Raw genomic sequence first — 27,274 nt, forward strand, 5'->3', positions numbered from 1 at the left:
AGTTTCCATTTCCTCTTCTGTACAACAGGGACTGTACTTTCCAGCAGTGTGCACACATACAAGGCTAGTGACATATGCAACATGCCACACTAGGGCTACTCTGTGAAGTTTCATGACCAAATTTAACCTCTTGACTGCCATGGGACAAGGGAGGGACTGGCCTGGGCTGGGTTTGTAGTTGCAACTAGGTCAGGGCAGAGTCTGGGCCAAGAAGTCTGATGGGGATTCTAGAGGCATAATGCCTAGTCAGAACAAGCAGACATCCAGTGTGCTGGGGGCCAAAAAATCAACAGAATCTTTCTGGTCTCAAACTGAGAAGCACAAACTTACTGAATTAATATCCCTCAGCACCCTTCCTCCACTCAGGAGCCACCTCTTTGATGAGAATTTCCAAAATTAATCATTCCTCCCTCTTCACTCTTTCTCCTAATTCTTACCACTCTCTGCATTGTATTCATTCATTCATTATTTATTAAGTGTATATTATGAGCCAAGCTTAACTCGTAGCTCTTTCCCATTAAATGTTAGCCCCATGAGGTAACAACGGCTCACTGTATGCCTCCACAGCATCCAGAATGCTACATTATCAGCTGCTAGCAAGCTAAAGGGAAGGGGTGAGGGAAACAGTGTAAGATTCATGCAGTGTTTAATAAACATGTGAAGCACCTACTGCATGCAAGGCAAGTGTAGACAGTGATGGTCTATTAGGATGCACAACAATTTGTGGATGTGAGGACAGACTTAAGTGGTGCAGCCAACTTTAGAAACATTTCTCAGGTGGTATCCTAAGGCCCAGAGAGAGAAACTGCCCAGTATTACACACTCAGCAGAATGGCCTAAATTAGTGAGATTGAAAATATCTGGCAAGTTTATAGCACAACTGGAACTCTCATATATTTCTGGTGAGAGTACAAATTGGTTTACTACTTTTGAAAGCTATTGAGCAGTACTTACTAATGCTATACTTACGACCCAGAAATCTTAGATATACACCCAAGAGGAATCAATGTATACGTTCACCAAAAGGCATGTATAAGAATGTTCACAGCCATTTTATTCACAATCCTAAACTGGAAACAAACCAAATGTCCACCAACAGCTGAATGGGTAAGTTGTGGCAAATTTATACAGTGGAATATGACTGATCAATAAAAAAGGACTATTGCTACACACAAAATGGATGATTCTTACAGACACACTGTGTTAAATAAAAGAGTACACACTGTATGACACCATTTATTTGAGCTTTAAGTACAGGCAGACTTCTCTTTGGAGACAGAAGTCAGGATAGTGGTCATACCTGAAATGGGTATTGACAAGAAGGGGTATGAGGTGGCCTTCTGGCTGCTGGACACATCCTGTGTCTTGTGCTGAATGGTGGCTTCTAAGGTATATACACATGCAAAAACTTAGCAAAATGAACCTTTAAGATTTGTACACTTTACTTCCATTTAAAAAGTAAAAAACAAAACCACCCTAAGTAGTTTGTCATCTATCAAACTGGCAAAAATCCCAATATTTTTTAGTGTACCCTGTTAGGGAGACATCCAAAACAGGCACTCCTATACACTGCTGGTGGGAGTAAAAGTGCTATAATTCCTATGGAGGCCAATTTTGCAGCATCTTGCAAAATAAATACACTTAGTCTTTGATATGATAACTTCATTTCTAGGAATTTAAGCTACCACTACACTCTGCCACACATGAAATAAAATATATATGAGAGTATTCACTACATCATTACTTATAATAGCAAAAGACTGAAAATGACCTAAATGTTCAATCGACAGGGCACTGGTTAAATAAATCATGGGACACAGGTACACTGGAACATTATGTAGCTATAATAATGAATTAGGGAGGCCTTTATACTTATACTAGAGGCCTGGTGCACGAAATTCGTGCACTGGAGGGGTGGATGTCCCTCAGTCCAGCCTGCACCCTCTCCAATCTGGGATTCCTCTCACAATCCAGGACTGCTAGCTCCCAACCACTCGCCTGCCCACCTGCCTGATTGCCCTTAACCACTTCTGCCTGCCAGCCTGATCACCCCCTAACCACTCCAGCCTGATCGACGCCTAACTGCTCCCCTGCCAGCCTGATCACCCCCAACTTCCCTCCCCTGCCAGCCCAGTTGCCCCTAACTGCCCTCCCCTGCCGGCCTGGTCCCCCCCAACTGCCCTACCCTGCTGGCCATCTTGTGGTGGTCATCTTGTGACCACATGGGGGCAGCCATCTTGTGAAAGGGTGTGACAGTCAATTTGCATATTACCTCTTTATTATATAGGATAGAAAGATTTCCCAAATAAACTGTCGAAAAAAAAAATCAGACACTAAAAAGTGTGTATGGTATACTACCATTTATGAAAAGGGGGGATAAACATCTTAGTGTTTACTTATATATGCAAAAAGAATCTAGAAGGATCCACAGGAAACTAATAATAGCATTAGTGCACATGTGATAGAAAGGTTTAGGAACACTGGACAATGAGGGATACAGAAGGAGGGAGGTTGTACATTCCAAATCTTTCTATGCTTTTTAGGTTTTGAACCATGCACATGTATTAATTATTTTTAAACTATATAAGTAAATTATCTATTAAAAAGAAGTAAAGGACAATGGAGGGAGAAAGAAGAATCCTAAAGGGGATGGTTTTCCAAAACAATGCCATAGATTTCACAATTTTATCTGGTTGTTACACAGAGCACTGCTTAATCTGAAGCAGAGGAGATTCAGGCTGGATGTACAGAACTTCCGACACGAAGGAGAACGGAATATTGAAATGAATGGATGAAATCAGGTTATCTGGTGGCCTTGAAAGCAGGCGAAGCTGTCACTGGTGTGTAGGAAGGCAGCATCAGGTAGTAGACCTCCGTCTTCAAAGTTAGAGGCTTGGGTTAAAGACCTGACCCACAGATTCCTCCTGAGCACCTGTGACCTGCATGGGGCAAGCTGCTCAGCAGAAGCTCCAGCTGCCCTCATCTAGAAAATGGGGTGGACAGTAGTGCCAACTCACCAAGTTGCTATAATTAAATGGATAATAACACACTTTGTCCATCACACTGTGCATAGGACCACACAAGTTTGTACGTACGTCCAAGCTCTCTACAAGGCCCTGGGGTTTGCAGGTATTACCTCTCAGAGGAGCAGCCAGTGTCAAAAAAAAAGAATTCTGTCTATTAAATCCATACACAAAACTGTGATGGGTTTCAAGCCAAGATCAGACATCTGCCATGCATATTACAAAGATACAAAGGTTCAACAATTGGAACTCGTGAAACGGGAAAAAAAAATCTTTGCATAGATTATTGCTCCAATTTGATAAAAAGAACTGGCTTTGCTTGGAGGAAGGGGAGGAGGAGGAGGCGGCGGCAAGCACCATAGTTTCCTGCCAAATATCTAACCCTTTAACAATGCCTGTCTGGTGAGCCTGAGCGCTCCAGGAAAAAGCCACCAATAAAATCCTTTCCAAGGGTCTGTGTGGAGTGGGGAGAGAGGAAATGCAGTCAGCTCTTTTTTTCTCTGCAGGAAGGGAAGGCTGAACAACTGCACATCAGGCGAGAAGGCAAACAAATTGCCCATTCAAGCCAAAATAAGCTGCTCCTGGGGGAAGCAGAACAGCTGGAGTCAATTCAGCCAGACACAGAGGTGAGGGCCCCAAAGACAGACCCGGGCCTGGGGAGCCGGCCTTTGGCAGGCAGGGATCTTCTGAGCAAGTGGTGGCCACCTGCCCTCATCTCACCTCTGCTGCCCTCGGTCTATGCCCATGAAGGGGAGCCAGCCAGCAGCTTTGTCATAGGTGGGGGAAATCCTGGGTGGAAAGGAAGAAAGAAAGGCAGCAAACTAGCGAACCTGCCAGGCAAGCGAGCACCTATTATGTGGCAGGCGCTGAGCAGGCACAAAGCAGGCACTGGTGGGCATGGGACATGCCTGTGCCCTTTGTAAAGACAACTTTTAGGGGTGGGTACTGTGATGGTGATGTTAGAGATGAGGAATCGGGCTCAGTGAGGAAGAGTGATTGTACAAGGACATAGCTAGAGAGTGGCTGGGGCAGCCATGGCCAGGGGCCTCGGCGCTCTCCTTCCTGCTTGTTGCTGGAGTTTGCCCAGCTCCAGCAGTTCATCTAAAACAAGAACTGACCATCCTTTCTAGCCGTGGGGATGTCTGGCAGCAAACGGAACATATAAAGAGAGGCTTCATTGGAAAACTAAGGAAAGAACCAAAGCAATTTGCAAAAGAGGGCGCGGGGGAATAAACCTGGAAGCAAATGAAGTAGCAGAGTACAGTTACTTTGATCCCTAAGAAACCTGAAATGTGGCTGCTGTGGAGCTTGCCTCCAGCTGGACATGCAGGTCTGAGTCCCTGTCTGGGACAATGGGTAGCAGCATCCTGACGGGCTAGCAGTCATTCCAGATCCGCTAGATTGGAGTCCCCAGTCTCCAGTTTGAAAACCCATTCTGCAGCTATGCTGAGCTCCTGCCCTGGCCCCTGATGTCTGAGGGTGAGGGAAGAGAGACACTTCCTTCTCTAGCTTCTGGGATTCCCACCCTGAGTCTCAGACCTTCTTATAGTTATCTTACAATTACTTCCTTCCTTGAGGTCTTAATAATAATAGCTATTATTATTATAATTATTATTATTACTAGAGGCCCTGTGCATGAAATTCGTGCACAGGGGGGTGTCCCTCAGCCCAGCCTGCACCCTCTCCAATCTGGGACCCCTTGAGGGATGTCCGACTGCCCGTTTAGGCAGTAGGATCGGGCCTAAACGGGCAGTCGGACATCCCTCTCACAATCCAGGACTGCTGGCTCCCAACTGCTCACCTGCCTGCCTTCCTGATTGCCCCTAACCGCTTCTGCCTGCCAGCCTGATCACCACCTAACCACTTCCCTGCCAGACTGATTAATGCCTAACTGCTCCCCTGCCAGCCTGTTTCCCCCTAACTGCCCTCCCCTGCAGGCCTGGTCACCCCTAACTGCCCTCCCCTGCAGGACTGGTCACCCCTAACTGCTCTCCCCTGCAGGCCTAGTCCCCCCCCGCCAACTGTTCTCCCCTGCAGGCCTGGGTCCCCCCCCCCCAACTGCCCTTCCCTGCAGGCCCGGTCACCCCCAACTTCCCTCCTCTGCCGGCCTGGTCACCCCTAACTGCCCTCCCCTGCAGGCTTGATTGCCCCCAACTGCCCTCCCTTGCAGGCCTGGTCCCTCCCAACTGCCCTCCCCTGCTGGCCTGATTGCCCACAACTGCCCTCCCTCGCAGACCTGGTCCCTCCCAACTGCCCTCCCCTGCTGGCCATCTTGTGGTGGCCATCTTGTGTCCACATGGGGGCAGGATCTTTGACCACATGGGGGCAGCCATCTTATGTGTTGGAGTGATGGTCAATCTGCATATTACTTTTATTAGATAGGATAGAGGCCTGGTGCATGGGTGGGGGCCAGCTGGTTTGCCCTGAAGGGTGTCCCAGGTGAGGGTGGGGGTTCCCTTGGGGTGTGGGACGGCCTGGGAGAGGGGCCTGTGGTGGTTTGCAGGCCGGCCACGCCCCCCGGCGACCCAAGCAGAGGCCCTGGTATCTGGGATTTATTTATCTTCTACAATTGAGACTTTGTAGCCTGGAGTGGAGCCAAGCCTTCTGCTCGCTCCGTGGCAGCAGCCATTTTTGTTGGGATTTATTTATCTTCTATAATTGAAACTTTGTAGCCTTAAGTGGAGGCCAAGGCAGGCCAGGGCTTCAGAAGCTTGGCTTCCTCTATTGCCGGGGCAACCCTAGCCTCCTGCTCTCTCCAGCTCCGTGGCTGCTGCCATTTTTGTTGGGATTTATTTATCTTCTATAATAGAAACTTTGTAGCCTGGAGTGCAAGCCTGGGCCGGCCAGGGTGTGTGGAAAGCTTGGCTTCCTCCATCACCAGGGAAACCCAAGCCTCCCTCCTGCTCTCTCTACGTGGCCGCAGCCATCTTGGTTGGGTTAATTTGCATACTCGATCCTGATTGGCTGGTGGGCGTGGCTGGTGGGCGTGGCTGGTGGGTGTGGCGGAGTGATCGTTAATTTGCATATTACTCTTTTATTAGATAGGATGTCAGCTAACATTTATTGAGCCTTTACTTTTGTGCCAGGCAGGTTCAGCCACTTATACAGGGCTACATAGTTCACAAGTGGAGGAGCCATAATTTGAACCCAGTGCCCATACTCTTCCTCAGCACTAACCATAGTGCCTCAGCCCTTAGGATCTGATAGAGTTGAAAGAGCAATCCTGAAGTCAGGCAGACAGCTCTACATTTTACTACTACTGATCCTTGGGCAACCTGGTTAACCTGTCTAATCTCTGAGTCTCAGTCATCTCCTCTATCGAGTAAATGCAATTAATATACTTGTGGAGTTGTGTCCCCTCTCAGACAGAGTAGGTCCTCAATTATGTCCTTCATCCATCTCTATTTCACCTCCCCTTCTAATGTCATTCATTAAACATTAGGGCTGCTTATACCCCTGAGCAAGGTTTGGCTTCTTCATATTCTGTTCTAGTCTACTGTGTGCCTATAACGTGTAGGACCCAGCATCAGGCACTGTGGGGCTGCATCTTGGGAATGAGACCGGAGGCAAGGAATCTGTCAAAAGTGGGCAATGCACAGGGTTGAGGGGAGGCACTGGCTTTGAGAATCAGGCTTTAAGCTGGTAAGAACTCTCCTCCAGCTTGTCTCCCTCCTGCTGGCCTCCTGCCAGGACTAACAGGCACGTCTGGTCGCCTCCGGGTGCACAGCTTGCACCCTGCAGGGCACCCACCAAGGGCCTGTTCCTCCCATGCTGGGGTGCCTTGGCTCCCAGCTCACAGGCAGGGACGTAGCCATGTACCGAGCCCTGTGACCTGGCCCGCCTTTCCTGATCTGGAACCATGCATTCTGCACACTGTGAGCCAGAGCCCAGGCACTGGGGACGAAATGACAGGTCTGCCCTCAGGGAGTTCCCCAGCATGCCCTCTCTCCACTGTTCTCCTCACTCGGGTAACACAGGATACACCTTTCCAGAACACTATCATTTCTCTCTTCCAACCAAGAATTACTTCACTAGAACAGTCACACTAACACATGAACAAGAGAAATGAGAAACAGAATTATAAATGTATATGTACATATGTGTGTGTTTCTTATGCACCCCCTACTTACCAGCTATTTCACATACATTATCTCACCTCATCATCACAACAAAAATCCTGCAAGGTGGAATCATCCCCAGGACATAGAGGAGAGAAAACTGGAGGCTCACACAGAGATGGAGCTGGTTTGAACCAAAGCTGTCTGCCTGCAGAGTTTATGCTCTTTCTACAGCGCTGGGCTGCCTCTCAGCTCAGCTGCCGCCCTGCTAGCTCTGGCCCCCTCCTTCGCCTCGATTTGTTCTTTCACATAGTTAGATTCCCTGCACTCTTCTTGTTTGTGTGGTCCCAGAGGAGGCCAACCTCTCCCAGACCAGTGACAGCAGCAGCAGCAACATCCTAGGCACTTCCTCCGACTCTTTGATTAGCTTGTCTTAATTACACACAGGCTGGAGCAGATCCGCGGCTGCTGCAAAGCAAGCAGGCTCACTGTTCCGTCTTCTCACTTCTTCTCTGACTCCAGCCCCTTTTGCTCCCCACCCTCTCTGCAGGCTGGCAGCCTACCTCCTCTGCTGTCCTTGGTTCTGCACATCACGTTCAGGCCTGCCAAGGAGTGCTTCAAACTGCTGCCACTCCAGGCAGCTGAGCCAGTCTAGCTCAATTCAGAAAAGAGAGCTCAAGTCTCTGCTGAGTGCCAGGCACCACTCTGGGTGCCACAAACAGGCAGGAAGCAAAAGGAAAACGAAGGGGCCTTGCCCTCAGAAACTCAGAGTCAGAGGCTGGGAGGGAGAAGAAGCGCAGCACAGGGGGCAGTGAGAAGGTTGTAATAGAGTCCTAAAATATCAGAGTTGGTCCAGCCGGCGTGGCTCAGTGGTTTAGCGTTGACCTATGAACCAGGAAGTCACAGTTCTATTGCAGTCAGGGCACATGCCCGGGTGGTGGGCTTGATCCCCAGTAGGGGGCATGCAGGAGGCAGCTGATCAATGATTCTCTCTCATCATTGATGTTTCTATCTCTCCCATTCCTTCCTCTCTGAAATCAATAAAAATATATTAAAAAGAATATCAGAGCTGGAGGGAATCTTGGTTTCCTGTTTTAACCCCTCCATTTTATAGATGGGGAACAAGAGCCCACAGGAGGGCAATTATATGAATAAATGATGTCTGTAATAACAACCAGCACTTCTAAAACCCTTACTAGGAGCTAAGTACTGTTCCATGTCCTTTACATGTATTAACAACCCCCTCAACAACCCTCTGAGGAAGGCACTACTGCCCTCCCCATTTTAAAGATGAAGAAAATGAGGTATTGAAGGGTTAAGTACCCACTTTTCCAGTTCACACAGCTAATAAGTGGCAATCTGGCTGAACTTAGGCAGGCATGCCCCACATTGCTATCTCTCTAATGCACCGTGAGAAGGAGACAGTCTACCTGTGGAAGTAACAAGGCTCCTTGAAGGAATTATATAGGCCCTGGTTATCCAGGGTCAACTAAGAGGAAGCCTTACTTAATCAGAGGCTTCAACGGAGCTCCCAAGCACCACAAAATACAAGGCATTGGGTGAACAGAGCCCCATATTTCCAACGAAAGAGCCAACCAAGAGGAACAAACTTGGCGGAAGGGATTTCTTCAAGGAAGGAGTAGCAGCTCAACTCTTTCCCCTTTTGTGCCTTTAATATCCTTCAAGATCTTTCATATCCTCAAATGCCACTTCTTCATATAGGAAGACCAGCAGGAAGCTTAAAAAGATGCTCAAAGATGTGGATTGAAATTTGTAGAAAAGGAGGTTCTAGAAAAGCCTCGGTCAACCAAAGACTCCCATTTCTCAGAATCTCCCCAATACACAAATACACACACACACACACACACACACACACACACACACACACACACACACCCCACCCTAGCCCAGCCGTGGGCAAACTACGGCCCGCGGGCCGGATCCGGCCCGTGGAGCCGAAAGAGCGGAGGGTTCTCTTGCTCTCCCCTCCGCTCCTTTACTTTGAATTTATATTAGTTCACACAAACACTCCATCCATGCTTTTGTTCCGACCCTCCGGTCCAGTTTAAGAACCCATTGTGGCCCTCGAGTCAAAAAGTTTGCCCACCCCTGAGGCCTAGCCTCTGGTTAACCAAGAGTTTTCTCCAATTTTGCCACATGAGTTTCAGAATAAGCAGCTACTAGTATTTCAGCTACTTACCAATCACTGCCAGATTATGTTCCGAGCCACAGGAGATCTGTGAAAGGAAAGGAAATAAGTTATACTAAAGAAAGAAAATGTATCAGTATTTTAGCCTGTATATTATATGATCAGTTAGTATTTAATAACACTAACATCTATTTTTGGCAAATTTTAGGAAATAGAAAGCGGCACCATATACAAAAGTTGATTATAATTATAACATACAATTACATAAAAAGAAGAAGTGATAAAAATTGAATGAAATGCACAAGATGTTAATAATATATGTATTTTTTAAGGCAGTGAACCATGAGTAATTTTTTTTAAATCCTTTCTTCTTTGTATGTCTTTGCACTTTTTCAAACTTTCTATACTGAGCACATAATACCAGAAAAATAGAAATGTAAGGCAATACAAATGACAGTTTTTGAAAACTGAACTGAAAAAGACCATCACTCTCATCCGGATGGAGAGAATGAGCAGAGAGTTTGGTTGAAACAGACTTACTAGTATCTAAGGACAAATGTTTGACTTTTCCCATTTGTTCACTCTCCTTTCACCTTCCAGCCACACAAACATCTGTAGTTCTCTGGATGCGTTCATCATACTTCTGGGCCTTTGCACATGCTGTTCCTCTGCTTGGAATGACCTCTCCTCACTGCCTACCCAGAAAACTTCCACTCATCCTTTAAAATTGCAAACCGTCCACTGAGACTCCTTTACACTCGCTTCTAGGCAGACTCAAGCACTCCTTTCATTGAACAACTTATATGTACCCCCATTGTGGCAATTACCTTGTGGCCTTTTATGTTTTATCTGTCTCCTCACTAGACTGCCTTTGTCTTGAGAACAGGACTAAGTCTTATTCACCTCTGTATTGCACAGTTGAATTGTACAAGGCCACAGACGCAGCTAACATCTGCTAAGTAGGAGAATGAATGAAAGAACAAAAAACATAAAAGAACAAATACCTAATACACAAAGGACAATCATTTGGGGTTCTGAATCCAGTGTCCACCCAGCCAGAGGCCCTTCTTGCCTTTTAGTCTCTGCACATCCCAGCTGCTACGAGGAGGAAGTGATTGAGAATACAAAAGCAGAAACAGTTCTCCGGGTACTAATTAAAAGGAACTCAACACTCCGGAGAAGCATCCTGTGACCTTTATCAGGATGCTCACTCCAGCTCCTGGCAAGAGGGAGTCTCCAGGTACTCACAGAATGTCAATGAGGGGAGAACCCTGGAGATCTTCCAGTCCAATCTTTCTACATTACAAATTAAAAACTGAGGCTTGGGAAGAGGACAGAACTTGTCTTGGGTGCCAGAGCCAGTGTGTGTCAAAACTAAGACTAGAGCCTGGCCGACGTGGTTCAATAGTTGAGCATCAACCTATGAACCAGGAGTTCATAGTTCGATTCCTGATTGGGCACATGCCTGGGTTGCAGGTACAATCCCCCAGTGAGGGGGTGTGTAGGAGGCAGCTAATCAATGATTCTCTCTCATCACTGATGTTTCTCTCTCTCTCTCTCTCTCCCTCTCTGAAATCAATTTTTAAAAAACTAAGACTAGAACCATTCTGATTCTCACACCAGTTCTTTCCCTGATGCTATAGCTGCTCACTCTTTCCCAGTGAAAACCATTCGGAAGTAATCCGCATAGGCCCCTAACAGTAACATATTCAAAAGGCATTTGAGCACTGAAGGCCAAACAACACATTGGTGGGTGAGAATGGGCGGCAAGGCATCTGAAGTTTTTTTCTTATAAAAGCTGTGCTTCCCAGATCTCAGCTTCTACAGGGAAGAGGGGTGCCCACACCTGGGTGGACTCCCTGACAGTAAAGAAGCACCTGTATATTTTATCCCAGTAAAGACTCCCAGGTTGTCTAGGCTCTGAGATCCTTTGGGACAGGCTCTGGATATAATTTCTCTAAGAGGCCCCATATGTCATACACACAGCACAAGTTCATTGTATGCTTCCTGGTTATCGGAGGCTGGTTCCCTAGGTTCCATCATAGAAAGATGTTTAGATTGAAAGACTGGAAAAAAACTTAGATAGCTAACATTAGGAGAATGCTTATGTAAATTATGATAGAGCCATCTGATAGACTATTATACAGACTTGGAAAATGATGCTTACAATAAAGGAAAATAGTTATGATATCCTGTGAACTGAAAAATCACCTAAAAACTATAATATGCAATATGATCGCAACTCTATAATAAAGCATGCATAAAAGACTGGAAGGAGATACATCAAATTTTGACAGTGATTGACTCTAGACTAGGGATGAGACAGGCATTACAAGTATGGTTTTTCCTTTTGCTTTTTTAATGCTTTCTAATTTTATACACTATTTTTCTAATCAGAAAATAATCTATTAAAAACAAGTACAATGCACTACAGAGAAAAAAAACCCTGCCTGCTATAAAATCTGATATGTTTTGTTGCGGGGGGTGGGGAGGTAGGAGAAGATTTTAAAGAAATATAACTAAATTACAAGGGCAACTTCTAGTCTCTATTTTTGAAATGTTCTTTAACAGTGGTGGTAACAGTAATGGTGATGATGGCAGCAATTAAAGCCACCATATACTGAGGACTCATGTGCCAGGCATTATGCCCAGGTACTTCATAAACATTATCACATCTAGCCCTGACTGGTTTGGCTCAGTGGATAGAGCGTCGGCCTGCGGACTGCAGGGTCCCAGGTTCGATTCCAGTCAAGGGCATGTACCTTGGTTGCGGGCACATCCCCAGTGGGGGGTGTGCAGGAGGCAACTGATCCATGTTTCTCTCTCATTGATGTTTCTGACTCTATCCCTCTCCCTTCCTCTCTGTAAAAAAAATCAATAAAATATATATTTGAAAAAAAAACAAAACAAACAAACAAAAAAACATTATCACATCTTAATCATCACAATAATCCTTTTCAGGTAGGTCTGGCTTTGCTCATTTTAGAGATAAGAAACTGAGCTCATATTAAATGACTTTCACAGCCAGCTAAGTGAAAGTGGCATAACTGAAACCCAGGTCTACCTGATCTCCAAGCTCCCGTTCTGTGGTGCTAGATCATACTACCTTTGTTTTTCAAAAATAAAGTTACTTCGCTTGAACGTCAACCTATGAACCAGGAGGTTGAGGTTTGATTCTGGCCAGGGCACATTCCCGGGTTGTGGGCTGGATCCTCAGTGTGGGGCGTGCAGGAGGCAGCTGATCAATGATTCTCTCTCATCCGTTGATGTTTCTATCTCTCCCTCTCCCTTCCTCTCTAAAATAAAAATTAAAAAAGAAAAGAATACAAAAATAAAGTTATTTCATTTCACAACATGCAGACAGAGAAAGGGCCTGCCCCTCTGACTACCAGGGTTCAACCTGGGGCTGTGGACTGCACCTTGAGGACCAGATGCTTCGCCCAATGCCAGGATTAGGCAGCAGGTGCTTCTCTGAATTAATGAGCGAGACAGTGATGAGTGGATTTTGTCTAGGCCACATAGAGCTTGAAGCCCAAGGCCACCTGCTGCTTCCTGCTGACTGGGCATTGGCGCAGAGGCCAGGACACTGAACACCACAGGCCACAGAACCCAATGCCACACTCCTTCAACAAGATTGTATCAATGACCATTTGCTTCATATTGCTCCTGTCAGCATCTACCCACTGCCCAGCTGCAGGCAGCTTTCTAGAAGACTCTGTTAACAATGGCAGTGTGCCCAGAGGAAGAGATTCAGAGATAGGAAGCCAGGTGAATCCTCCGTCCTCTACTTCCTGGCCCTGAGACCGTTAGCCAGGTATCCTCGGGCCTCAGTGTTCTCAGGGGTAAACAATGTTCTCAGGTGTAAACAAGTACATAACAATATCTGCCCCATCTGCCTCACAGAATTGCTAGAGGACAAGTGAGACACTCCCCTCTCCTCACAGCCAGACGTCTCAACTTTCTTACACATAAATCTGACCATGTCATGGCCCTATACAGAACCCTTCACAGGCTCCCAGCATTGGGAGGGTAGTCTAAACTACACAGGAGGAGGCTCCAGCTTACCTCTCTGGCCTCATTTCCTCCCTCTGCTACCCATGAACCCTCAACTCCAAATAACATATTCTTTTGGTTCCATTCACACCACATTACATTTTCTCTAAGAACACTGTAGGGTTTCAGGCTTTTATGCATGCTATTCTCTTAGAATGGAATTCCCTTTCTCCCACTGTCTACTTAGCTAACTTGTTCAAGATTGCTCAAATATCACCTCCTTGCTTAGCCGGTGTGGCTCAGTGGTTGAGTGTCAATCTATGAACCAGGAGGTCAAGGATCAATTCCCAGTCATGGCACATGCCTGGGTTGTGGGCTCGATCCCCAGTGTGGGGCGTGCAGGAGGTGGCCAATCAATGATTGTCTCTCATCATTGATGTTTCTATCTATCTCTCTCTCCCTCTCCCTTCCTCTCTGAAATCAATAAAAAAAATTTTTTTTAATCACCTCCTTGTAAAGCAGACCCTGACTGCCCCAGGCAGAGCCAGCTGCTCCAGCCTGGCTACTCCCACAGCATTATGCATCGCAGCCCTTATCACACATGAGGTATCTATTCATGATCCGAGCGTGAGTTAGGCACCACTGTTTCCCAGAGATCCAGCAAAGTGTCTGCCTAGCAGTGTCCCTGCCACACTGCCCAAGTGCAGGGCATGAAGTGGTGGGAGGGGAGGAGGAAATAAAAGGTAAGGGGCCCAGAGAAGTTAGATGATCCCAAAACAAGTGTTAGCAGTCATGTGGCCATTCTAGCCCAAGTGAAGACAGGCACTGAGATGCACAGAGGGCAGGAAGGGAAGGGCACTACAAGAATAGTATAGAGATGACAGGAGCATCAATAGCACAGTAGCTTGTTCCAGGAACGCACAGTAAACCAGCCACAGAGGTCAGTCCTGGGAGACAGAGTCTCACTATAGAGGAAGTAGGTTCCAGCTTGCTGGATGGGGCCTTTAAGAGAAGTGGGCACACCTCCCCAAGGGTGAAGAGTGGGACAAAGGTGGCTGTGGAAAGCTGTCTGACTCAGTGCTGCTCATATGCTAGAGGGATCTTCTCTGTTCAGGCATCTCAGCCTGAGGAGGCAGAGCTGCAGAAAACAATTTCCAAGCCCCCCAGCTACCACAGGGATAAGATCTCCCAACAACCCTCCTGCCAGGCTAGACTCCATCAGTTCTGATGAGAGGAGTTGCTCAGGGATCTCCTATGGGCTGGACCCCACTAACTGCAGCTGAATGGGGATGAGCTGGGGCAAGAACTGACTGGTAGTAGATGCCCAGGGAATATATGCTTAACACATCAAAGAGTTAAATGAATGGATAACTAAATGAATAAGCAAAAATTAGATTAACATGAAAATATTTGCAGGATGTTGAATGTGAGCACTTTTGTTCTCAGCAGTACACTTGAACCATTTCTAAAAACAGCTGACTGGCCCTTTTGAGTGCTTGTGGCCAGGCACCTGGCTAACTGCTTTGCCTGTTTATCTCCTTTAAACACATACCAAACCTAAGAGAGGGACTCTTTTGCTACAGCTGCTTTACAAATGAGGTGACTGGGTTTAGGGAGATAAGGTAGCTTGCCCAGTGTCTTACAGATAGTGGAGATGCAGGATTCTGTGATCATTCTGATTCAACCTTTCTGTCCTCCCCACTGTTTTAACCTTTCTTGCCTGTATACAGGATGGAAATACACTGCTCACCCAGTTTCCTACATCTTGGAACCCTGTGTCAATTATCAGGGATCTAAAGGGGAAGAGTCCAAGATTTACAAGGCCCAAACAACATCATCCTAGGGCTAGAGGTGTCCTCCCTGTACTATCAAGAGACTGCTCCAGGGCTGTGTGTGTGTGTGTGTGTGTGTGTGTGTGTGTGTGTGTGTGTGTGTGTGTGGCACGGGGGGATGAGGGCGGGGGAGAGTAGGGGTGTAAAATGGCAACAAGCTTTGTCCCCTGCTCTCCCTGTGGAAGCTGTCACCTCGTGGGGACCTCCACCGGATTTTTCAACTGAGCATGGGGAATCAAGGCAGGGAAAACAGACTGGGGTGGGGTACAAACAGTACCCAAGGGAAGAAGAACTGAGATGCCAAGGAGAAGAAGCGGAGCCAGGGACCGCCCCGATCTCCTGATGAGCAGCTAGTGACAGCCCAGGGACCATCCTGGGATGCACGCGAGGCCTGAAGGGCCTGTTGATTGGTTCCTGCAGGTGCCAATGCACCCAGCCCACGGATGCTATGGCAACGAGGCCCCAGTGCGGAGGCACGTGACACAGGGCCGTTCCCCAGGAATCCAAGGAGGGATTCCAAGCCTGAGCTCCCGCTTCACGGAGAGTGCTAGGCAGGCACGGCCCCCAGGAAGGAGAAGCGGAGAAGTGTGCTAGTTACAGCTCCAGAAACGCAGCCTCCTTTGGGGTTCACAGGGAAGGGAATGGGCGCCTCTGTGCAGCCTTTGCTAGAACTCTGCCCAAACCCAGTTGCCATGGGTGTAGAGCTCTGGGGAGACAATCAGAATTTCTAAACCTGTTAGAAAAGCAGGGTGGGAGGTTGGGCATGTTTCACAGGCAAAATGCAACCCTGCTAGCCAACGGAATTTTGCCCCTGGCTCAAATAGTGCCAAATAGCCCATGGTGACAGCAGAGAGGTAGCACAGCTGCTTGCTTCTGGAAGCACCTCGCCTTAGAAAGACACCTTTAACGCCAAGTGTGAGCCTTGAATATTTTACTGAAGCCTAAATGCCAAAGGAGACAAAAAAAAAAAATGAGACCCCCAGGCCCAGTGGCTCCATCTGTCCTCCACCTCAAAGTCCTGGGGGGAAGAACTCATTCCCTCTGTAAAGCCAATTCCTTTTATTCAAGGCACTTTATATACCTTAGAAAATGAGGCTTAAACTAGGTACCACCTTCTCAAATAGAGAGGTTGGGGCGGGGAGGAAGAGAGCTAAAATTTGGAAAGTGCCTGGATGCCAGGCATGTGACATGATAGAATTGCACTTTACACACACAGCCTCAGCTACTGTGAGAAGTGGCACTCCGTCTCCCTACTCCAAGGAGTTAAAGCACTAGCCCCAGGTCACATGGGGCTATACACCCAGGCTGGCCTTGATCCAAAGCCTGTGAGCTCAAGCACTACACATACTGCCTTCCTCTTCTGATACTGGTACCAGAGTGCCTGGCAGTAAGGCCCAAACTCTCAAGTGACTGGCAGATCTCTGACTCTCTCTTCTTCCTACTCTGTCTCCATCCTGTTAATTGATTTTCTCAAAGACTCTCAAATCTATGTCTTAATTTACAGCTGCTACCATCTTAGTTCAATCCTTTCCATTGTAGCCTGATTCTTTTTTTTTTTTTTCAAATTTTTATTAAGGTATATGTGTACAATGTTTTGCATCCATTGGTTACTCTTATATGCATGCATACAAGTCCTTCAGTTGATCTCTTATTTCCCCCACCTCTCCCTAACCTTACCGCTGTAATTAGACAGTCTGTTTGATGCTTTACTGCCTCTGTAACTATCTTTTGGTTCATCAGTTTATAATGTTTTTCATTATCCCCAAATGAGTGGGATCATGTGGTATTTTTCTTTCATTGACTGGCTTATTTCACTTAGCATAATGTTCTCTAATTCCATCCAGGTGCTTACAAATGGTAGTAATTCCTTCTTTTTTATGGCAGCATAGTATTCCATTGTGTAGATGTACCATAGTTTTCTGATCCACTCATCTGCTGACGGGCACCTAAAGCCTGATTCTTGTAAAAGACAGCTAAATGACATTAAGCCTTCTCTTTGTCATGTCATGATCTCATTTTTCTGTGTGTGTGTGTGTGTATGTGTGTGTGTGTGTGCGTGTTTTGGTGATCTCATTTTTAAAACTTTTTTTAAGTTGTCATAGTCTTAAAGCCTCCCAACTTCCTACCACACTTGATCTCTTACCCCTTTCCTGCATAAAGCCACTATCTCAGCAACACAAGTCTCTTCTCTGTCCCTGGAAAATTGGTTTCCCCACTTTCGTAACTTTATTGGCACCATTCTTCCTTTTCCATACCATTCTAAACCCAACCAACCCTATAAGACCCAGTTAAAACCCACTGCCTTGAGGAAGCCTCCCAGATTACCTCGGCCCCACAGAGATCTGCCTTATCTCAAATCCTTCCACCTGCCTTGGCTCCAGTTTGCTCTTGTCACGTCTCCTTTGTACTGTCAATCATTTGAGTATGGGTGTAGGACGTGTCTCTCTAGTCAGGGTGAGAAAGTGGAAAGAGCTCTTGTTATGGAACCAGGAGACCTGGATTTGATTCTTGGCTCTGCCACTTCCTGGTCATATAACCTTGGGCAAATCTCTGCCTCTGTGGCCTTCAGTTCCCTCATCTTTAAAATGGGGTAACAACAACCCGGCATAACTCACACATTGTAAAACCCTTTCACAGCCTCCCTTCCCTCCCTCAGAATCTATAGATAAAATGCATTTGAACTTAACCCTGTTCTATACATACATTTCTAGAACCTGTAAAAAGAAACTATAAGGCCTAGCTGGTTTGGCTCAGTAGACAGAGCGTCAGCCTGCAGACTGAAGGATCCCAGGTTCGATTCCAGCCAAGGGCACATGCCTGGGTTGTGGGCTCGATCCCCAGTAGGGGGCATGCAGGAGGCAACCAATGATTCTCTCTCATCACTGATGTTTCTGTCCCTCTCCCTTCCTCTTTGAAATCAAATACAAATATATTTTAAAAAATCATTTAAAAAAAAAAAAGAAACTATAAGCATTAGGAACTGGCATAGTTCACTATAAACAGTTCATTTCCTTTTTCAACAGTTACTCTATTGGCAGATAAGGAAAGAGCTTCAGAAATGTCTACTGAATTAGACTATGATATACACAATAAGTAGAATATAACACACCATTAATCTAGCCAGGCACCCAGAATGCTTGCTTTGCCCTTAGCATCCTTCTAAGGGAATTTCTTTTTCCTAAGTTGCCACATTGATACTACATGCTCCTGCTCTCTCTGGCCACATCTAATTGGACTATGGATGGATACCTGTCCCAAAGTAGGTTAATGCATAAATTGGCCACAGTCTGTGAAGTGATTTAATGTGAAAATTCTGTCTGAAAATGGTTGTCGGCGGTGAGTCCTCTAGTCTAGTTGGTAGCTAGAGCAGTAGCTGGAAAAAACAGACACAAGAAAGATTAAAATGAGGACCTACAGGCAGAAGAATCAGAAGCAGCAAGAACAGTCAAAGTAGAGATGAGTAGCTAAGTCACCAGAATGTGAGAGTTCCAGGGCTTAAGAAGGTCTGGATGTTTAGCTGCCTTGTATTCTAAATGACCTTCCAGTTGTCTTTTTTTTTTTTTTTAAGCCTCACCTGAGGATATTTTTCCATTGATTTTTTAGAGAGAAGGAAAGACAGAGAGAAATATCGATGTGAGAGAAATGCAGCAATAGGTTGCTTCCTGCATGCGCCCTGTCCAGGGCCCAAGCTGAGGAGGAGCCTACAACCGAGGTATGTGCCCTTGACCGGAATTGAACCGGGGATCCTTCGGTCCACAGGCCAAGGCTCTATCCACTGACCAAAACTGGCTAGGGCCTATTGTCCTTTTATGAGGCATTTGTTTCACCTGTTTTCCTTACTTATGCCCATCCTTACAACACTAATATAACCTGAGAGCATCTCTGATCCTTGCAGACTAAAAGCACCTAATAAACAATGCATTTAGATTTCAGAAAAGCACATTAAGTTACTTATACCCTTGAGAACAAGTGGAACCATGTGAGCTGAACAACCAAACTCAAAGACAGGCAATTAATAGATTCAGTCAAACATACTATAGCATGCTTCTCAAAAAAAAAAAAAATGTAAACCTAATAGCCAAGAAAGGCTGAAATTTAAAAAGACTGCCAATACGAAGTGCTGGTAAGGATGTGGAATAAATGGGACTCTCTTACGTTGCTGGGAAAGAACGTACATTCAACAACTGCTTTGAAAATCTTTATCTACTAAATCTCTCTCTCTCTCTCTCTCTCTCTCTCTCTCTCTCTCTCTCTCTCTCTCTCTCTCTCTCCTTCTCGACCTAAGTACCCAAAATAAATTATTACTTACTTCCATTAAAATACATGTACAAGAATGTTCATAGAAGCTTTATTTATAATAAATAAAAACATAAAATTACCCAAATATTCATCCTCAGCTGAATGGATAAAGTAAAGGGTGGTATATTCAGAAAACTTTATAATAATGGGAGAGAAAAAACTACAGCTAGTCATAGCACAGATAAATCTTCAAGAATAATGAATGGTAAACAAAAGAAGTCATGCACAGAAGAGTAAATATTATATGCTTCTACTTATTTTAAATAAATAATATAACTGTTCTGAAGGGGCAAAAGGAACAAATTGTGGTAACTGTTTTTAAAAATGTTTTGATTGATTTCAGAGAGAGGAAGGGAAAGGGGGAGAGGATAGAAAGATCAATGATGAGAGATAGAATCATTAATCAGCTGCCTCTTGCATGCCCCCTACTGGGGATCGAGCCCACAATCCAGTCATGTGCCCTGACCAGGAATTGAACTGTGACCTCCTGGTTCATGGGTTGATGCTCAACCACTTAGCCACACAGGCCAGGAAATCCTGGTAACTTTGAAACATAGTACTGTAACTAAAAACTTCTGTTTAAAAATAAAAAGCTGCAAAAAAAAGTATTTAACTCTACTTAGTAGATTTTTTAAAATCATAGTAGCATGCATGTATCAACTTTAAAAGTATTTAGTATGTATTGTAGGAATGAGCAAATGAGGAAATATATTAATGTTGTTGGGAGCCAGAGTTTTCAATGTAGATGAAGGAAACACAAATACGAGGAATGGCAAAAAGGAACCCTGTGGACACTGAATCAGAAATAAGAGGTATCAGTATGAACTCACAATTTTACACACACACACACACACACACACACACACACACACACACACTGAATTAAACCAATATAAAATTCCTAGAAGTAACACCACAGAAGCCATGAGTTCACTTGGTGCATGATCTTAGCTTTTGAATGCTATTCAACTAAGAGGAACTTAGAGAAATAGCTAGTTCTAGGGTTTGGAAGGGGGAAGAACAATTTGAGCCTGAAACATCTATTTGTGCCAGGAAATAAGGAGGTGATCAAAGAATTACAGGGATATGTCAAAAGGATATAGGAATCAGCTTGAAGGGTCTCCCAGTGGCTAAATCAGGGAGAATTTGAGCATCAAAATGAATAATGACAGCAGATTATAACTCAATGAATAAAATAAAAATTCATGAGTACACACTGAATAATAAATAGGGGAGCAGGAAAAGCTCTTCCTTATAGTATGATGTCAAGAATAATAAATGTAAAAGAAGAAAACAATTTTGCAATAGTAATAGCTAATTCAGGGAAGAATTATTAATGGATGGTAGAACGACTGGGCAAAAATCTGAAGAGGAACAAGATATTTACATAGTCTCAAAGTATCTCTTCACAAATTACTTCTTTTTATGTTAATTATGTATTTATTTACATATTTATTAAATATGTGAATGTTATAGAAATATCTATAAAGCTTAAAAATATTATATAGTTTAATTTTTTAAAAAATAATTCTTTATTGTTAAAAATATGCCTCCCTTTTTCCCCCATTGACCCCCTCCAACCCACCCCTGCCGCCCCCCCCACTCCTGCCGCCCCCCCCCCCCCCACCCCAGGCCTTCAGCATCCTATTGTCTGTGTCCACACGGGTTATGCATATATGCATACAAGGTCTTTGGTTGATTACCTCCCTCCCACCCACCCTCCCCCACCTTTCCTCTGAGATTCCGCATTCTGTTCCATGCTTCCATGTATCTGGATCCATAGATTCCACATGAGTGCAATCATGTGATACTTGTCTTTCTCTGATTTACTTATTTCACTTAGCATGATACTCTCTAGGTCCCTCCAAGCTGTTTTAAAGGATAAGAGATTACTTCTTAATAACAAAGGAGAAATGGTGACCTTAGGAGGGAGGCAACATCATCTTACCCAAGTGATCTAAATTAGCATCACTATTAATGGGATAAACTGACATGAGGTGCCTCTTCATGCAATACATTAAAGACACAACCTCACTTATTTCCTATTCCTGCCAAAAGTGCCTAAGTGAAATCTAATCATGAGGAAAAAATCAGATAAAACCAAATTGAGGGTCATTATACAAAACAACTGTTCTGTACTCTGAAAAAAAAAATGTCAATGTCATAAAAGATTTTTTAAAGCTCTTCCAGATGAAAGGAAGCACAAAGAGATGACAACTAAATGCAATATATGATCCTGGACTCCCATCTGGATCAACATGAAAAAGATATCATTGAGACAACTGGAGAAATATGAAGATGCTCTGTAGATTAAATAACAGCATTCTATCAATGTTAAATTTTCAGAAAAGAGAGAGAGGAAACAAATGTGGCAAAATGTTAATATATGCTGTGCCTGAGTGAAGGATTTGAAGAGTTCATATTATTGCTGTACCTCTTCCATAAATTTGAAGTTATTTCAAAATAAGCTAAAAAATTTAAATAAGCACAACTAATCTAAGGGGAGAGCTTAGAATAGTGGTTATCTTTGGGTGGGTATATTGGAGAAGAGGCATGAGGGAGGCTTGCTGGGGTGCCTAATTTGGGTGATCACACAGCTGAATACAAATGTAAAAGTCATTGAATCTGGTCCAAAATCTGACATTTGTTAAGTCATCTGACCTTGGGCAGGAGGCCTGCACTTTCTTTTCTGAGCCTTCATTGTAAAACGGGTTTAGTAACACTAGCCTCAGAGGATTGTGAAGAGGCAGTGACAGCCAGTATGCCAAAGAACCCAACCCGGCTCCTAGGTACTTAGGAGTTCAGTGCTACTTCTATCTGCCTTGATACCCTAACTCTTTCTATATTATAAGTCCTCTGAAAAATATGTCTTCATATGCCATCAATATCAAGGTAATTTTCATTGCTGTGATTTTAAATACTGGGCCTCTCTTCATAAAGGCTCCCCTGCAATGCAATAAGGCTATTTCAGATTCCAGCAGGCTCCACAGCTGCCCAGCTCTGTGCAAACCACTGGTGTGCATGTGCAGTAAGTCTTGAGTATATGCTCAGCTCACATGCAATTCAATGAGTGCAGTTAAGCAGGCAGGGATGTATGAGTGGCTCAGCCTTGAGGTCAGAAGGCTGAACATAATCTCAGAATATTAAAATTTATGGGCTATCTGGAATAATCTATCATTCAAATCAATGTTTCTTCAGCAAGAAACCCGCAGGCTCAGAGAAGAGAACTAAATCTCTTGCTCAGCCTCCACCACACTGAGACAGTCAGAGAAATGGTGGGTCTTTGTTCTGGCCTTAGCTCTTGCCTAGATTTCCGCAGCAGCTTCCTGGTGTCCCTCTCCTCCCCAGGCTCTCCCTGCTCAGCCAAAATACTCTCTCTATATATAATGATTTCAGAGAGGAAGGGAGAGGGAGAGAGAGATAGAAACATCAATGATGAGAGAGAAACACTGATCGGCTGCCTCCTGCATGTCCCCACTGGGGATTGAGCCGGCAACCTGGGCATGTGCCCTGACCAGGAATCGAACCGGGACCTCCTGGTTCCTAAGTCAACACTCAACCACTGAGCCACGCCAGCCGGGTCCAAAATACTCTCTAAGGTACATGTGGATTATTTTGCTCCCCGTTGCTCAAGCCCAAATTCCTTTGTCTGGTATTGAAGCTCCTCCATAGTCTGGATCTAGTGTAGTTCTCTAGCCTCTTTCCCCAGTAGAATTATCCGCCAGTACTTGCATTCCAGCCTCATGAGACCCCATACACAGCAACCCACTACCCCACTCTCATCTTGCCCAGTACATGCTATCCCTTACTTCAGGGTAACCTTCACCACTCATCTTGGGAAGGAGGGAGAAAGGAAAAGGAGAAGAATTGCTAACATGTATTAACTACTGAATCCCATTCTGGCACTTCACGTGAATTAACTCATTATATCTTCATTTGACAGATTAACTGAGGAATAGAGTGGTTAAATACCTTGACTAAAAGCACATAGCTAGTAAGTGGTCAGGCCACTTCAGAAGTAACTGCTCCTCCCTGTGGGCCCTGCTATAGAAATAGCATTTATTCCACTTATTAAGTGGTTCACATGTCTGTCTCTTCCCAGATTATATAGATTCTAACTTTCATAAGCATGCAGACTGCATCTCATTAATCTCCTTCCTCAGTGCATTGCACAGAGCCCTGCACATAGTAGATCCTGATCAGATGTTTGTTGAATTTAAGCCACTCATCTGTGTACCTCATAAAGCTCTTGGCTCAGAGTCCGACACAGAGTAGGTACTCAGGAAATGCTACGTGAATGACACTGGATCTATCTATAAATTTCCTCAGCTCCTTTCCAGGGTCTCATAAATGCTTTGAGCTCTGTAAGTAATGGTTGAATTCAGAGACTAGATGATCCTTCAGGTGTTTGGAATTTGAGTCAGTGGATAAACAGAATGGGCTCCCAAGATATGAGAGGTAGATCCCACAAGACCTGAAGAAGAACCACTGGGCGATGCCCAGGATGGGAACAGTTAGCAATTAGACCTTTAGCATGTGGAGGGCAACAGCACAGCCCCTGCCTATCTCAATTCTACCCCCAACAACAGTAACAGCAAAAACAAGCCAACAGACTGACTGAGCTATTTGTGGGCAAAGCTCAAGAATCACTGCCTTTGCTGCAGCAGAGCTTGGCTGGGCCACTGCCAGGCATGGGGCAGAAGCGCCTGAACATGGCCTCCAACCAAGAGGTCCTTGGGGACCCTGGAGCCCCGCACACTGAGAATCACTTCTGCTTTCTTTACTAAAACAAAACAAAACAAAATTAAGAGTGTCGATCCCAAATCTTTATTCTTTCTGGGATTAAAAAATCAAGAATGCAGAAAGATGTGAGAGAGATCAAAGCTTATCATAACAAGCATGTGCAGCGTGACAATGAACACAGCACTAAGAATGACGACTCTATCTGCCACCACTGGTGTACCGTGTGCCCAGCCTGACGGACTTCCTTCCCAGGCACAGCCCACAAGTCCACAGTCTAATGAGTGCTGCTGTCTAGTCCCCAACGGCCGCTTGCTAGGATCCCACTGCCTTCAGTCCAGTTCCCAGCTGAGTGACCATCAGCAGATCATCTTTTTGGACTACTGATGGGACTCTGAAACTTCTCTGGTGCAAGACAAAGGTGTGGATTATCATGTTCTGTTCTGGACTACAAAAAAATATAAAGTACAGTTTACTTACTTTTTGAGATTATAAAAGTTATATATAGTTATTGCAAAACAATATAGTAAGAAAAATAAAAAACACCTATAATCCCATCATTCACATGGTGTATTTCCTTCCAATATTTTCACTATCAATATTTGTCTATGTGTGAATAAAATATATATAATTTCAGAAATATAGATCATGCTATATATACTGTTTTATATAATGACTTTCACACTGAACATAATGTTATGTTTCCCATGTCATTACTTTCATTAAAAAGGTGATTTTTAGCATGTGCTTTATAGCATCATAGGGATATGTCCTACTTTCATTATTTCCTTATGGGAACCTAGATTGCTTTTACTATTTTGCCATTATAAATTGCACTGTGATGAACATTTTTGAAAAAATATTTTCCTATATCTCTGATTATATCCTTAGAATAAATTTTCCAAAGTAGAATTATTGAATAAAGGACTATGCACCTCTTTAAGGCACTTGTACAATTCAGGCAGTACATTTTATTCGGATCATTGACAAAACAGATCACATTCAGAAGAAAAAGAACAAAATGGGAACAGGGTAACAACACTGAAATAATAATATTGGCTAACACATTTTGTGTGTATATAATGTGACGGGTAGGTGCTTGAGAGCTTTGCATGCATTGGTTCATTTAACCTGTGAATTAATCCCATAAGGTATAGATAGACAGATAAGGAGACCAAGAAGTTAACTTGTCCAACATCACAGTTAGTAGGTGGCATAGCTGAATTTAAATCTAGTTATGATTCCAGTAGTACACTTAATGCTATGCTATCACATGTCATGTAAAAAATAGAGGGGGAAATGGGTATTTTCCATCTAAAGAGAAAACCTGGATGGTACAAGGGCACAGGAAGAAGGGGAATCAGGCTGTAGAATGAAATGGCATATGGTTTGATGGACAGAAATGCTTAAAATGTAAAAGTTCAGCTTAATGATACAAAGGCCTTTTTTTTAAATCCTTACCTGAGGAATGTTTTCATTGATTTTTTTATTTTTTTTTTTTTTATTTTTTTTTTTACAGAGAAAGAGAGAAATATCAATGATTTCCCTAACTGAAGATTGAACCTGTAACCTAGGTGTGTGCCCTGACCAGGAATCAAACCTACAACCTTTCAGTGTATGGGACGATGCTCCAACCAACTGAGCCACAACTACCAGGGCAGAAAGGCCATTCTAAAACTGAAAGTTTGGACCTAGCCAGTTTCGCTCAGTGGTTAGTGCGTCAGCCTGTGGACTGAAGGGTCCCGGGTTCGATTCCAGTCAAGGGCACATGACTTGTTGCAGCTCAGTCTCCAGTGGGGGGCATGCAGGAGGCAGCCAATCAATGATCATATCTCATTACTGATGTTTCTATCTTTCTCACTCTCTCCATTTCTCTCTGAAATCAATAAAAACATATAAAAATAAATAAAATAAAATCCTTCATTTAGGAAGGAAGGAAAGAAGGAAGGAAGGAAAGTTTGCCCGGCCAGCATGGCTCAGTGGTTGAGCATCAACCTATGAACCAGGAGGTCATTGTTGGATTCCTGGTCAGGGCCCATGCCTGGGTTGCAGGCTCGATCACGTCGGGAGCGTGCAAGAGGCAGCCACTCAATTATTCTCTCTCATCATTGATGTTTCCATCTCTCTCTCCCTTCCTCTCTGAAATCAATAAAAATATATTTTAAAAATAAAAAATGAAACTTTACAAAAAATGTAAGGGCTGTCTCCAGGTGGGCCTAATCTAATTAACCAGGAACTCTTTAGAAGCAGAGAATTTCCTCTGGCTGTTAGCAGAGGAGAATTCAGAAAGATTTGAAGCACAAGAAGACTCTGAGGCTCCACTGCTAGCTTTGAAGATGAAGGAGCCATGTTCAAGCACTGGAGAGCATTGACTAATTTCTGAGCACAACCTTGAGTTAACTATCAGTAAGAAAATGGGCGTCAGTCCTATAACCACAAGGAACTGAAATATGCCAATAAGTTGAATGAGCCTAGAAGCAGACTCTTCCCTAGAGTCTCCAGATAGGAATCTCGTCCAGTTTGATTTTGTCTTTGTAACCCTAAGCAGAAACCCAGCTGAGCCCACCCAGGCTTTTGAGCTATAGAGCTATGAGCTAATTAAGAATAATATTTTAAGCAAAAAAGTTTGTGCTAATTTGTGCAGCAAGAGAAAACTAATACCTGTTGCTTAAGAATCTCAGGGTATCAATTCTCGTGAAAGAAGACTGTGGATCATATTTCTAATGAAAATAAAGTTTAATAATTTTGAAGAACCTGTTCATCTTGGATGTTCAATAAAAGCAATTGTGCCCTGATCAGTTTGGCTCACTGGATAGAGCGTCGGCCTGCGAACTGAAGGGTCCCAGGTTTGATTCCGGTTAAGAGCATGTACCTTAATTGCGGGCACATCCCCAGTAGGAGGTGTGCAGGAGGTGGCTGATCGATGTTTCTCTCTCATCAATGTTTCTAACTCTCCCTTCCTTCCTGAAAAAAATCAATAAAATATATTTTTTTAAAAAGCAATTGTGACCACACACAAAAAAGAAAACTAATAAATGGATGAACAAATGGATACATGGATGAACAAACTGATAGAACATATAACAAAACACTACTCATCAATAAAAAAGAAATAATCTACTGATACACAAAACATGAATGAAACTCAAAAACAGTGTGCTGAATGAAAGAAGCCAGACA

The 27,274-nt window shown here is 44.3% G+C and overlaps 1 protein-coding gene across 6 annotated transcripts in view; it reads right to left on the reverse strand.

Annotated features, from left to right (window-relative positions):
- The window catches only part of SERGEF (secretion regulating guanine nucleotide exchange factor), a 201,624-nt gene that overhangs the window by 58,283 nt on the left and 116,067 nt on the right, over nt 1-27,274 (reverse strand). For 5 of the 6 annotated variants that reach the window (XM_080640394.1, XM_080640397.1, XM_080640395.1 and 2 more), the window contains one exon: nt 9,282-9,318. In XM_080640394.1, coding sequence (XP_080496520.1) covers nt 9,282-9,318 — 37 coding nt within the window. Of the gene's footprint in view, nt 1-9,281; nt 9,319-26,966; nt 27,059-27,274 lie in introns of all 6 variants that reach the window. The other variant, XM_080640398.1, reaches the window with a different exon arrangement.

Source organism: Plecotus auritus, assembly GCF_963455305.1.
Source record: "Plecotus auritus genome assembly, chromosome: 9".
Taxonomy (NCBI): Eukaryota; Metazoa; Chordata; class Mammalia; order Chiroptera; family Vespertilionidae; genus Plecotus; species Plecotus auritus.